The sequence below is a fragment of the Euprymna scolopes genome, chromosome 42, assembly GCF_053919585.1.
Source record: "Euprymna scolopes isolate OS-2025 chromosome 42, ASM5391958v1, whole genome shotgun sequence".
Taxonomy (NCBI): Eukaryota; Metazoa; Mollusca; class Cephalopoda; order Sepiida; family Sepiolidae; genus Euprymna; species Euprymna scolopes.
Genome location: NC_136523.1, coordinates 65579197 through 65593242, shown reverse-complemented (window position 1 = coordinate 65593242; position 14046 = coordinate 65579197). Strand labels below are relative to the sequence as shown.

Below are 14046 nucleotides of genomic sequence, written 5' to 3'. Positions count from 1 at the left end.
CTCTATCTATATATATATATATATATATATATATAGAGAGAGAGAGAGAGAGATATTTACTTAGTGTTTATACAAGAGTCTATGAAAGTCGGGAATATATGTGTTAAATTCTGTGTATAAGGAAATGACTGTGGTCAAAACTCCCAACTTTGACTTCTGAAGTTTTAACAGATTTAACTCTGTCTCAAATCTGTTTCTTCCCATACTAATGACATATTTCTTCTAACATGATTTTTTTTTGGTGAGATTTTAAGTTGGATGTAAATATCTAAATTGCTTGCTAGGATAATTTTGTAGTGGTTAGTTTTTTTATGTCATTTGTCTTTTTTTCTCCCTTTTTTATTATTTTTTAATTGCTTTTCATATTTATTTTCTATTTTATTTATCTATTTATTTATTTTATTCTATATATTTGCATGTTATTACTTATTTATTTATTCACTCTGTGTATAATTAATTTATTTGTATTTATATCTATTTGTGCTTATGTGTTCTTAGTCATTTTGTTTACTTGTTTATTTTATTATTTGTTTATTTTATTATTTGTTTATTTAATACTTTGGATATGGTTTTTTGTTTTTATTTGTTTGAATCCCATATTGTTTGTCTGTGCAAATGGTGGTCTGTATTTTATTTTATTTTTTAAAGTTTCATTTAGTGTTCATTTAATTGGTTTGTGACATTTATTTTTTTTAGAGTTGCTTATTATCTATTGCCTATTTGTTTTTTATTTTATTTATTCTTCAGGTATTATCCTAATTCGTGTCGGTGGTTAATTTTAGAGTGTAGTTTAGCAATCAAAATGGATTCTTTTATCTGATGGTTTCTAACATTTTTTTCGGTGGCTAAAGTATTTACTATAATAATCTTGTTGGTATTATTGCAAGCATAGATGTGTCTGTGAAATAAAGAGATATGTATGTGCAGGTATTCCTTAACCCTGATGTGCAAGGACCTCACTGTGGTGCATTGTATGAGATACATGATATTAAGTGCAATGACATAAATTACTGGTGTTAATGTGGCAGTTCGCTAACATACAGGATGTATTATTGTGATGTGTGTTGTCGCAGTGTGGACCCAATGTGTATATCTAGGTCCTCCCTATGTATGGCCTTGTGGATAGTTGTTGTGATCCCGTTGTTGAAGTGTGGCAGCTTCAGGAAGTAGGTGTTGAAGAGAGAACATGCTACACCTGTTTTTGAGGTTTCTCAAGGTTTCTAGTAGTTGGTATAGGGTATCCGTTAATTTCTAGTAGTTGGTATAGGGTATCCGTTAATTTCTAGTAGTTGGTATAGGGTATCCGTTAATTTCTAGTAGTTGGTATAAGGTATCCGTTAATTTCTAGTACCTGTTGTAATTTCTTGCTGCAGATGATCTTGTCAGCTTCTTTGCTGCATTTATTGCGGATGTGTGTCGACTCATTCTCTGCATAGTCTATTTTAGCCTTATGAAAGAGGGCTGATCTGTAATGTTTGAAAATGTCCCTAATTATGAAAATTAAAAATAACATCTTTAATAGGAAGTAAGAATATTTATTTACAAGATTAAAATATGTTTTTAATAACAAGTAATTGGTTTTGTCAATGTTTTCTTAGTTTCATCAATTATGTTTTAAGAACATTTTTTTTTTCTGGAGGAAAAATGGGATTTTGCTGAATGTTTAGTTTGATTTAATAATTGTTGTTTCCATTATGATTAATTTTCATTTATCACAAGATGACATAAGGAATTGTAAGGATTTTTAAATTATTTGAATCCTGCAATTTTAGTTATATACTGTTAAAATTGGCTTTTGAACCAGTAGCCCACTTTTCTAATTTCCAACAAATTTTGAATGGTCACAATTCGGTGGCTAATTATGTTAGCAAAATAAATTTGATACCATTGTTTATATTTTACAAAGATCTATGTTACCACATTAACAGGTTTTAGATATAATAAAAATCTTGTTTTGTTTTGATTGTCAAAGCTCGCTACTCCAAAATATGTATCTGTGCAGTCTTTAAATAACATTTTTTATTCAAACCGGCAGCATCTCATTTGCATATGAAGTGATGAAATATCTTGTTACTACATGAGATTGGCAGCATATAAATAGAAACAATAGCCATTAAAGATTTTTTTTTTGCTACTGGATACTACAAGTTGCACAAAATCAGGCTTGTACCAATTTTTAAGGCACATACTAATAAAAAAATTTGATTAAAATTTCTAATTAATTTGTTTTCTTAAATCTTTTGTCCATTACAGAAGAAGCTGAAGCTGATAGTTTTGTGGGTCAAAGTTTATCAGAACCGAGCAGTAACGCTTCGAGTCAACGTGCTTCTCCGTTTTCTATGTTCCAACAGCCGAGTTCTACTGTTAGCGACCCCTTTGCTCAAGTTGGACATCGGCCACCACCTGCATCTCTGCACTCACCTATTCAGCAAAAACCAAATGTATCTAATATTCAACAGTCACCTCGACCTCCACTACTCCAACAACAACCTCCACTCCAAGCAACACCTCCACATCAAACACAGTTACCAACGACACCTATGCAGCAGCCGCCTATCCCTATGATACCAAATTCTCAAGGTGTTTCCACTCCACAATTAACTCCAATGAATCCTATTCTAAATTCAATGACAACTCCAGGTGGGCCACCACTATCAACATCTGTTGGAACACCACCACCAACTCCAGCCACGACTGGTAAGCGTTTTTAAACACATCTTGATGTTCTTTGTTCTTTTACAAAAATACAGAAACATCTTTATGATATACATACCCATGACAGAATGAAAAAATCATATCCCAAAATCACATTAATTAATCAAGTAGTTTTATTTTTATAAAGAAAATCATTTTTAAACGATTTTAAGCAATTAATGAGCAATCATAGGCATCACAAGGCTTATCTCACAAGTTTGAATTATTGTGGAGTTGCCCTTGTATATAGGTTTGTTTTTTCCCAATTGTCATAAAATTTTAACCATAGAATAGTATTATCTTCAAAAAGCCTGCAAATTTTCATGTAGTTTTGTCCCATAGAACCAAAGATATGAGCCTTTCATTATTTCATCTGGCTACAAGTATAGATATATCTATATATATATATATATATCATAATTTAGGAATTTAAGATTTGTGATTTGAAAAAGTTAAATTTCAAATATAGAAATTTTATTATATGCAAGACAAAGAATACAGTATAGTAAAATATATTTAACCCATGAGTTTTCGATGTTTATGCTCTCCTCTGAGGAAAAATATTAGCAAATATTATAAAAGGTTTGCACCTAATTTGCTAAAGGTAATAAACATAGAAAATTAAATTATGATTTATTTGCTCTATCTAGTATATTGAGCAATTTTATTTAGCTGGGATAGTCTTAAGTTCTAAATCTCAACATCTCAGATCAGAATTTAACAAATGAAGGCTCGTTGGAAAAGTAATGACCTGAATTGTGTAGTGGGCTATGTGACATTTGCCCTTAAAGTCGCACATTAAGGGACTCATCTATCATCCAGAGCCTATTTTTGGCACTTTTTTACAGTCATAAAATGTTTCAATCATAGTCATTTGTTTTTCTAGTTTTGCATATGAATTACAAAATATCTATTTCCCCAAAACCTCTGGCCTTGATGGAGGGGAGAATAAAACTTGCTGCTATGGTTTCAAATGATCTGAAATAACAGCAAGGGGAGACTTGATTCCAAATATTTCTCATATGTTGTATCTCCCTCTTTAGTTTTCATACATGAAGTAAATTTCAGTGTATAAAGATTATTTGATACTGGAGATATTCATAATCGTACCCTATTTTCAAAAGATGGTTGGATTGCAATTGGTTGGAGACTTTGATGGTATGGTCACATTAAAAGAATCACTGAGAGTTATGGGTTCATAGATGTAGAATAGTTTAGGGAGTAGGTTCAGTTTACGTATGAAGGTCAAGGAAAATGATGGCGGAAGTGATGAATATGGACTCCCATTTTTTTTGGTTGGCCTTTCCTCATGAACTTATCCGGCTATATCAATTATTCCACATCCAACTCAAGAACTCTCATTCACTCTTTCAACATGGTCAAACAAAGTCTTCTGTTCTGCACACCTTTCGTTGTACTGTCTATATTTAATCTTCCTTTGAGGCTGTCAAATCTAAATCTGCCTTTATCATTCTTATATTACTAGATCATAAAATCTATTTAATGAAAGTTTATCTTTCTTGTTTCTCTTTAACAGGGCAAGGATCAACACCAAATAGATATCGTCAAAAGGGACCGTTGCGTTATGCTCCGCCACCTGTTGATTCCTTCCCTACCGTGGGTTCCCCTCATCCTGGTCAAGTTGGACCTCCTCCTTCATCTTCCCAGGTACCTGTACCAGCATCATTTTCACCATCCATGACCAGTGTCTCTGATAATAATGTTGGGAATCAATTCACGACTTCCCCTATGCCACCAACAAGCTCCTATTCAACGACTAATACTGCCAATGGAACCTATCAACCAGTTCAAGCACACTGGTGCTTTTGCAAGCGCATTGAAAACCGAGAGGTCTGGTTCCCATTCTCTATTGCAGACTCTTTACGCTTGGAAGGTGCTTTTCAAAGAGGTAAGTTTATAAAAATTTAACATAACAAATTTTAAATGCCGGTTTGAATTCAATAAAACCTACCATACATTTTTCATTTTGTTGTATAATTCTTTGTGCAGATGTGCTTTCAGTGAACTTCTTTGTGTATATTTGAAGCATGTGTTCATATGACGATTTCTCACTTTGTATTATTATTGTACATTGAGACATCTTTAAAACAACACTGGTTAATCAATAGGTAGCGAATAAGATGTATGGTTTGGCTTTGTAACCCCATCTGGCCATAGCAATTTTTGATCACCCATTCCCGTGCTCGGATTAATAAGATATTGTATTATGAAGATTTAAGGGGTTTAAAAATATTAGGGTGGATTGCAAAATATCCAATGTAGGGCAATAATTTGGTTCTTGTCCAAAATTCCCCTTATATTAAAAAACAAAACTAAGGAAAAATTTGCATGATGTATGTAGCTGTGACAAAATGAAAATATATACTTAAAAATCTTGTAAAATGATCACATAGTAGATTTTTGGAATATGATATTTTCGTTTCATCACAACTATATCAGAGAGATTTATCTTTATTTTTGTTTTTTAGTATGGAGGGACATCTGGACACGAACCAATAATTCTAATAGAAATGAGTAAAAAATAAATCTAGGAATCTGTTTTAATAGAAATGTATTTATTGACTGTGGAAAGTTTTGAAGACGGGAGTAGTCGCTTTCACAAACACACAGATAACCTAGTGTAGAACAAGAAGTTTTCCTTTGTGTGGATTATTAGGTTGTAGAGACACATTGTGACATATGGACACAAGTAAACAAAATCTAGTCTGAATCATTTCTTATTTCAGCAGATGTAGCAAGGTCCCGGGCGACATTAGAAGCCTTGCTCAGATAAATGAGGATGAGAGAGAATGAGGTATGGTAAAGGGGGTTATGCTAAACAGTTGGTCAAGAAAAAACAGATTTCCATAAAATTTAGTCCATCAGGAAGATTTAGGCGAGCTTTGAGTTGATAAATATAGAAACGATATCGGTTTGTTTTGGCAACTGGATAATAGAATTTCTTTAAAACAAGAGAAGTAAGGGAAGAGATTGTTTTTTTGTTTTGTTTTTTTTCGGAGGGGGGGGGGCATTTCAAGATAATGAAACCAGATGGTTACAAGAACTCAGGGAAGCTGGACTTTTGTCACCAAAGTGGTCTGCAGGAGACCATAAGTCAAGGAAGGGATGACTTTGGTCTCCCAACTGTTGTGTATCTAGATGGTTGGCCATCCAGACAGTTATGAACGGTGATAAATCCCAATCAGAGAAGAATCGGTATTGATTTCACAAAGAACCTTTAGAATATATAGGGAGGTAGGTAGACAAATAAATTGACTTAATAATATATATTCAGAGAGAAAAGAGGGAGCTAGAGAAGGAAAAGGAGATTCAGAGGAAAAGAGAAAGTAATCTTGAAATGACAGAGAGGAAAACCGAATGATTTGAAAGAGTTTGGTGGTTTGAATTAGGGTTTAATAAAAACCATTGTGGTCTGAGAAACAGGGGATTTGGCTGGCTGGCATCGAAGAGAACGCATTGCCAAGGGCAGAAATCCTTCATAAGAGCTAAGTTGAAAGGCTCTTGTTCCTGCCTGGGAAATTGTCTAAATGAACTTAAGTGAAAACATCCTGCATCAGAAAGCTGTTAACAACTCAAAGAACTTAGCTTTCCTTTTACTGTGATGATTTTATGCAATAACTATTTTTGTCAAATAATTAAATATTTAAATATTATTTATTTTTTTTGCGTTCGTTTTTGATAATCAAGTAGATTAGTTGCCATTCAATAATAATTAAAAAAAAAAATGTAAAAAAAAAAATAAAAATAAAAAATAGGGGGGAGCGATACCGCTCATACACGTGAACCAAAAAAATAATTTCGCATTTTAAATTGTTAAAAATAGCAAAACACTGTAATTCACTGTTAAAAACTAATGCAGTGGATGAAAGTTACATATTTAAAAAACTTATTTTCTTGTCTTTTCAACATATTTTTTTTTTTATTTTGACTAGAAATATGTGAGAAATTGCTTTAATTGTATCTTTTGATAACAAAATAGCTCTAATTAAACTAATTATTTTGATAACAAAATAGCTCTAATTAAACTAATTATTTTGATAACAAAATAGCTCTAATTAAACTAATTATTTTGATAACAAAATAGCACTAATTAAACTAATTATTTTGATAACAAAATAGCTCTAATTAAACTAATTATTTTGATAACAAAATAGCTCTAATTAAACTAATTATGCTGATAACAAAATAGCTCTAATTAAACTAATTATGCTGATAACAAAATAGCTCTAATTAAACTAATATATGCTAACAAAATAGCTCTAATTAAACTAATTATATGTTGATAACAATAGCTCTAATTAAACTAATTATATGTTGATAACAATAGCTCTAATTAAACTAATTATATGTTGATAACAATAGCTCTAATTAAACTAATTATATGTTAACAAAATAGCTCTAATTAAACTAATTATATGTTGATAGCAAAATAGCTCTAATTAAACTAATTATATGCTGTTAACAAAATAGCTCTAATTAAACTAATTATATGCTTATAACAAAATAGCTCTAATTAAACTAATTATATGCTGATAACAAATAAAGTGATAAAAATGTGAACGTCATAAAATGGCGTTTTCGGTAAGGTTTTATAATGACCCTCCCTGTTTTCTAAAGGCCCGTACCATGATTGTATGAAGAATTTCGTTATGAAATTTGGAAACCAATCAGAAGAGGTGTTAATCTTAATACTGTCAAGTGTCCGAAATATTTTTGACCATTTCTTTTTTTGTTGTGTTAAAAATAAGACTTTAATATGACGAGTATCGAACATTTTGAAAAAAAATTTAATCGGACACCTACTAGTAAATAAATCATTCTTTTTACTATCTTTATCAATTAGAAGTATTATTTTATGTTGAGTAGGACTGGGGTAATTGATAATAATTTAAAAGGACCTACCCGAAAAAAATGTTTATTTTTCGAGTTTGGTCAAATTAAGTTAGTATTAGTAGCAGTAGCAGCACTGCAGCAGTTGTAGTATTAGTCATAGCACAGTATAAACAATACGCGTTCTTTAATTTTTATTCCCTAACGAATTAAGAAAAGCATGAAAATATGAATATAAATGGTCTGATGTGTTTAATTAGAGAATGTTATCAGAATAACATTAGTTTAGAATTATTCGGCTTTCAGAATGTATAATAACAACAATCCCAACCAATTCGGCATTATGAATCCATTATAATTTCTCACATTTCTGGTCAAATTTAAAAACATGGTTAAAAAACAAAGTAAACTTTTGTAGATATATAGCTTGCATGCACTTTTATTCATTGCATTAGTTTTGAACAGCGAATTAAAACAATGTTTTACTGCGAACAGCCACAAATGTTTTTTTTTTTTCAAAATCAAAAGATGTATGAAAATCTCGTTTGTACTACTATACACATAGATTTGAAAAAGTTGTCAAAAAACAAATATATAACAAATAAATGTTATCAAAGGCAAGATAAGTTACTTTTCTACCTAATTGGATATGTTTTTAGTGTTTATATTTAATGTAACCTGTTTATTCAGCTCGAAAAACATAGTTTACCGATGTATTTGAAAATTTAAAATGGCGGCCGACTCTCTCTTTGAGGCGGTAAGTTTGGGAAAATGGGTTATAAATAAAAAAAATAGACAAAATACTGTTAGAAAACTTGCTCAATATATGTTACCGTAACATAGGCGGATATATATTCGGCGGGTTTTTAACAGTATTTTATCTAGTTTTTTATTTTTAACTCATTTTCCCAAACTTACCGTGTGAAAGAGATAGTCGGTCGCCATTTTTAACTTTCCAATACATCGGTAAGCACTGTATGGTTTTCGAGCTGAATAAACATGTTACATTAAATAAAAACATGCTTTGCATAACATTTATTTGTTATAATTTTATTTTTTTTATTTTTTTGGACAACGTTTTCGACCTCTGTGGCAAGTAATACAAATGCACAAATAGTGTTGACTGTTGAGCATTTCCAGAGAACAAGACAAATGTCAGTTGACACTTAAATATTTGAAGTCTTGGTAAGGACTTAAAAATAAATAGTAAAACAAAATACTGTTAGCAACCCACCTACTAAAGTTATGTGTGGCAAGTCTCCTCCTAAAACACTCTTTAACCCTAACAATAACAATAAGTTCGAGTGGCCCCCCCCAACAAAATACCTCTGTAAGCCACATACAAGCGTCTAAAACAAACAAAAAATAGATCCTTCCTTAAAGAAAAATGCACATAAAAATAAATTGGTTAACTGCCCTAAAATGCTGGAAATGGTAAATTATTTTATATTACATTTTTGTGAAACTAACCGCCCCCCCCCTCTAATATTGTTTTTGTTTCTGTCAAATCTTCAGTATGTTCCCACATAATTTTCCTTAGCCCTACAATTAATTCAAAGTCCGAATGGCAACCCTCCCCATATTCTCATTGCATAGAAACCCTCTTAAAACCACACATAATTGTCTTAAAAAAATAAAGCAAAAAGCATACAGGATTTATCTCCCATAAAAAAAAAACAATTAACTGCCCTAAAACGCTAGAATGACCTGTAATGGGGAATTATTTTACATTAAATTCTAAAAGAATTTGTTTATCTTTCATTAAAGTTTTTCATGACATTTCATACATAATTGCCTAAAAAGGTAGAATCACATTTTGGAGGGGTGGTCAGAAGGGGTTAGGTGGGGTTAAACAAAAGGTGTTAATCTACAATAATACCAAAGAAATATTGCAATATATTCATTTTTAAATGGTCCTATGTTTAGATTTAAGTTTTTTATCGTAAAGCACATTATAATTCAACTTTGAGTTCTCCAACTTCCTTTCTATTTATGGATACATGGCATTTTTAAGGAATTGCAGCATATTTATGCACATTTACTGCAGATTATTTGGAAACCATGGACTTTTGGATATTTTCAGTTGCATATTCTGATTCCTTGTACAAAAATACACTTATACGGTAAATTTCATTGCTTAGTCTTGTGTTTTAACAAAGATATGACATTTTTACTGAAAAAGTACTGTAAAAATTGTGACAAAACACATAGTCTTAAAGAGGGGAAAATATTCAAACGTGTGAGGCACAAAAATAGCCATAACTTCCTTAATTTTAATCAGATTTTAAAACTTTAAAAAGATTCTTTCTTAGCTCATCAAGCTCTTTCTATGTATACCAATATTGAAATACTTTAAGCTATTTCAATTTTTTCATGTGTATTGCTAATTATATGCTGATAACAAAATAGCTCTAATTAAACTAATTATATGCTGATAACAAAATAGTTCTAATTAAACTAATTATATGTTGATAACAAAATAGTTCTAATTAAACTAATTATATGCTGATAACAAAATAGCTCTAATTAAACTAATTATATGCTGATAACAAAATAGTTCTAATAAAACTAATTATATGTTGATAACAAAATAGTTCTAATTAAACTAATTATATGTTGATAACAAAATAGTTCTAATTAAACTAATTATATGTTGATAACAAAATAGTTCTAATTAAACTAATTATATGTTGATAACAAAATAGTTCTAATTAAACTAATTTATATGCTGATAACAAAATAGCTCTAATTAAACTAATTATATGCTGATAACAAAATAGTTCTAATTAAACTAATTATATGTTGATAACAAAATAGTTCTAATTAAACTAATTATATGCTGATAACAAAATAGCTCTAATTAAACTAATTATATGTTGATAACAAAATAGTTCTAATTAAACTAATTATATGCTGATAACAAAATAGCTCTAATTAAACTAATTATATGCTGATAACAAAATAGTTCTAATTAAACTAATTTATATGTTGATAACAAAATAGTTCTAATTAAACTAATTTATATGTTGATAACAAAATAGTTCTAATTAAACTAATTATATGTTGATAACAAAATAGCTCTAATTAAACTAATTTATATGTTGATAACAAAATAGTTCTAATTAAAATAATTATATGCTGATAACAAAATAGCTCTAATTAAACTAATTATATGTTGATAACAAAATAGTTCTAATTAAACTAATTATATGCTGATAACAAAATAGCTCTAATTAAACTAATTATATGCTGATAACAAAATAGCTCTAATTAAACTAATTATATGCTGATAACAAAATAGTTCTAATTAAACTAATTATATGTTGATAACAAAATAGTTCTAATTAAACTAATTATATGTTGATAACAAAATAGTTCTAATTAAACTAATTATATGTTGATAACAAAATAGTTCTAATTAAACTAATTATATGTTGATAACAAAATAGTTCTAATTAAACTAATTATATGTTGATAACAAAATAGTTCTAATTAAACTAATTATATGTTGATAACAAAATAGTTCTAATTAAACTAATTATATGTTGATAACAAAATAGTTCTAATTAAACTAATTTATATGTTGATAACAAAATAGTTCTAATTAAACTAATTTATATGTTGATAACAAAATAGTTCTAATTAAACTAATTTATGTTGATAACAAAATAGTTCTAATTAAACTAATTTATATGTTGATAACAAAATAGCTCTAATTAAACTAATTATATGTTGATAACAAAATATTTCTAATTAAACTAATTATATGTTGATAACAAAATAGCTCTAATTAAACTAATTTATATGTTGATAACAAAATAGTTCTAATTAAACTAATTTATATGTTGATAACAAAATAGCTCTAATTAAACTAATTATATGTTGATAACAAAATAGTTCTAATTAAACTAATTTATATGTTGATAACAAAATATTTCTAATTAAACTAATTTATATGTTGATAACAAAATATTTCTAATTAAACTAATTATATGTTGATAACAAAATAGTTCTAATTAAACTAATTATATGTTGATAACAAAATAGTTCTAATTAAACACATTTATATGTTGATAACAAAATATTTCTAATTAAACTAATTTATATGTTGATAACAAAATATTTCTAATTAAACTAATTATATGTTGATAACAAAATAGTTCTAATTAAACTAATTATATGTTGATAACAAAATAGTTCTAATTAAACTAATTATATGTTGATAACAAAATAGTTCTAATTAAACTAATTTATATGTTGATAACAAAATAGTTCTAATTAAACTAATTATATGTTGATAACAAAATAGTTCTAATTAAACTAATTATATGTTGATAACAAAATAGTTCTAATTAAACTAATTAATATGTTGATAACAAAATAGTTCTAATTAAACTGATTATATGTTGATAACAAAATAGTTCTAATTAAACTGATTATATGTTGATAACAAAATAGTTCTAATTAAACTAATTTATATGTTGATAACAAAATAGTTCTAATTAAACTAATTATATGTTGATAACAAAATAGTTCTAATTAAACTAATTTATATGCTGATAACAAAATAGCTCTAATTAAACTAATTATATGTTGATAACAAAATATTTCTAATTAAACTAATTTATATGTTGATAACAAAATAGTTCTAATTAAACTAATTATGTTGATAACAAAATATTTCTAATTAAACTAATTATATGTTGATAACAAAATAGTTCTAATTAAACTAATTATATGTTGATAACAAAATAGTTCTAATTAAACACATTTATATGTTGATAACAAAATATTTCTAATTAAACTAATTTATATGTTGATAACAAAATATTTCTAATTAAACTAATTATATGTTGATAACAAAATAGTTCTAATTAAACACATTTATATGTTGATAACAAAATATTTCTAATTAAACTAATTTATATGTTGATAACAAAATATTTCTAATTAAACTAATTATATGTTGATAACAAAATAGTTCTAATTAAACTAATTATATGTTGATAACAAAATAGTTCTAATTAAACTAATTATATGTTGATAACAAAATAGTTCTAATTAAACTAATTTATATGTTGATAACAAAATAGTTCTAATTAAACTAATTATATGTTGATAACAAAATAGTTCTAATTAAACTAATTATATGTTGATAACAAAATAGTTCTAATTAAACTAATTTATATGTTGATAACAAAATAGTTCTAATTAAACTGATTATATGTTGATAACAAAATAGTTCTAATTAAACTGATTATATGTTGATAACAAAATAGTTCTAATTAAACTAATTTATATGTTGATAACAAAATAGTTCTAATTAAACTAATTATATGTTGATAACAAAATAGTTCTAATTAAACTAATTTATATGCTGATAACAAAATAGCTCTAATTAAACTAATTATATGTTGATAACAAAATATTTCTAATTAAACTAATTTATATGTTGATAACAAAATAGTTCTAATTAAACTAATTATGTTGATAACAAAATAGTTCTAATTAAACTAATTATATGTTGATAACAAATTAGTTCTAATTAAACTAATTTATATGTTGATAACAAAATAGTTCTAATTAAACTAATTTATATGTTGATAACAAAATAGTTCTAATTAAACTAATTATATGCTGATAACAAAATAGCTCTAATTAAACTAATTATATGTTGATAACAAAATAGTTCTAATTAAACTAATTTATATGTTGATAACAAAATAGTTCTAATTAAACTAATTATATGCTGATAACAAAATAGCTCTAATTAAACTAATTATATGTTGATAACAAAATAGTTCTAATTAAACTAATTTATATGTTGATAACAAAATAGTTCTAATTAAACTAATTTATATGTTGATAACAAAATAGTTCTAATTAAACTAATTATATGCTGATAACAAAATAGCTCTAATTAAACTAATTATATGTTGATAACAAAATATTTCTAATTAAACTAATTTATATGTTGATAACAAAATAGTTCTAATTAAACTAATTATATGCTGATAACAAAATAGCTCTAATTAAACTAATTTATATGTTGATAACAAAATAGTTCTAATTAAACTAATTTATATGTTGATAACAAAATAGTTCTAATTAAACTAATTATATGCTGATAACAAAATAGTTCTAATTAAACTAATTATATGTTGATAACAAAATATTTCTAATTAAACTAATTATATGTTGATAACAAAATATTTCTAATTAAACTTATTTATATGTTGATAACAAAATAGCTCTAATTAAACTAATTTATATGTTGATAAACAAAATAGCTCTAATTAAATTAATTATATGTTGATAACAAAATACTTCTAATTAAACATGTAAGAATATTTTTTTATGTTAATATTTCCTGTTTTTTAAAAATTAGTTCTGGAATAAAGATCAACAAAAATATTGTATGTTTACAGTTGTGCTATTAGTAATAGTACTAGCGTTGCTTCTACTACAGATAATTTGCCATCCAAACTCAAATAGAAATGA

The 14046-nt window shown here is 27.1% G+C and overlaps 1 protein-coding gene across 4 annotated transcripts in view; it reads left to right on the top strand.

Annotated features, from left to right (window-relative positions):
• The window catches only part of LOC145267167 (triacylglycerol hydrolase DDHD2-like), a 118761-nt gene that overhangs the window by 14707 nt on the left and 90008 nt on the right, over positions 1–14046 (top strand). For all 4 annotated transcript variants that reach the window (XM_080123219.1, XM_080123218.1, XM_080123217.1 and 1 more), the window contains exons 2-3: positions 2254–2697; positions 4232–4603. In XM_080123219.1, the coding sequence (XP_079979345.1) occupies positions 2254–2697; positions 4232–4603 (816 nt within the window). The remainder of the gene's footprint in view (positions 1–2253; positions 2698–4231; positions 4604–14046) is intronic.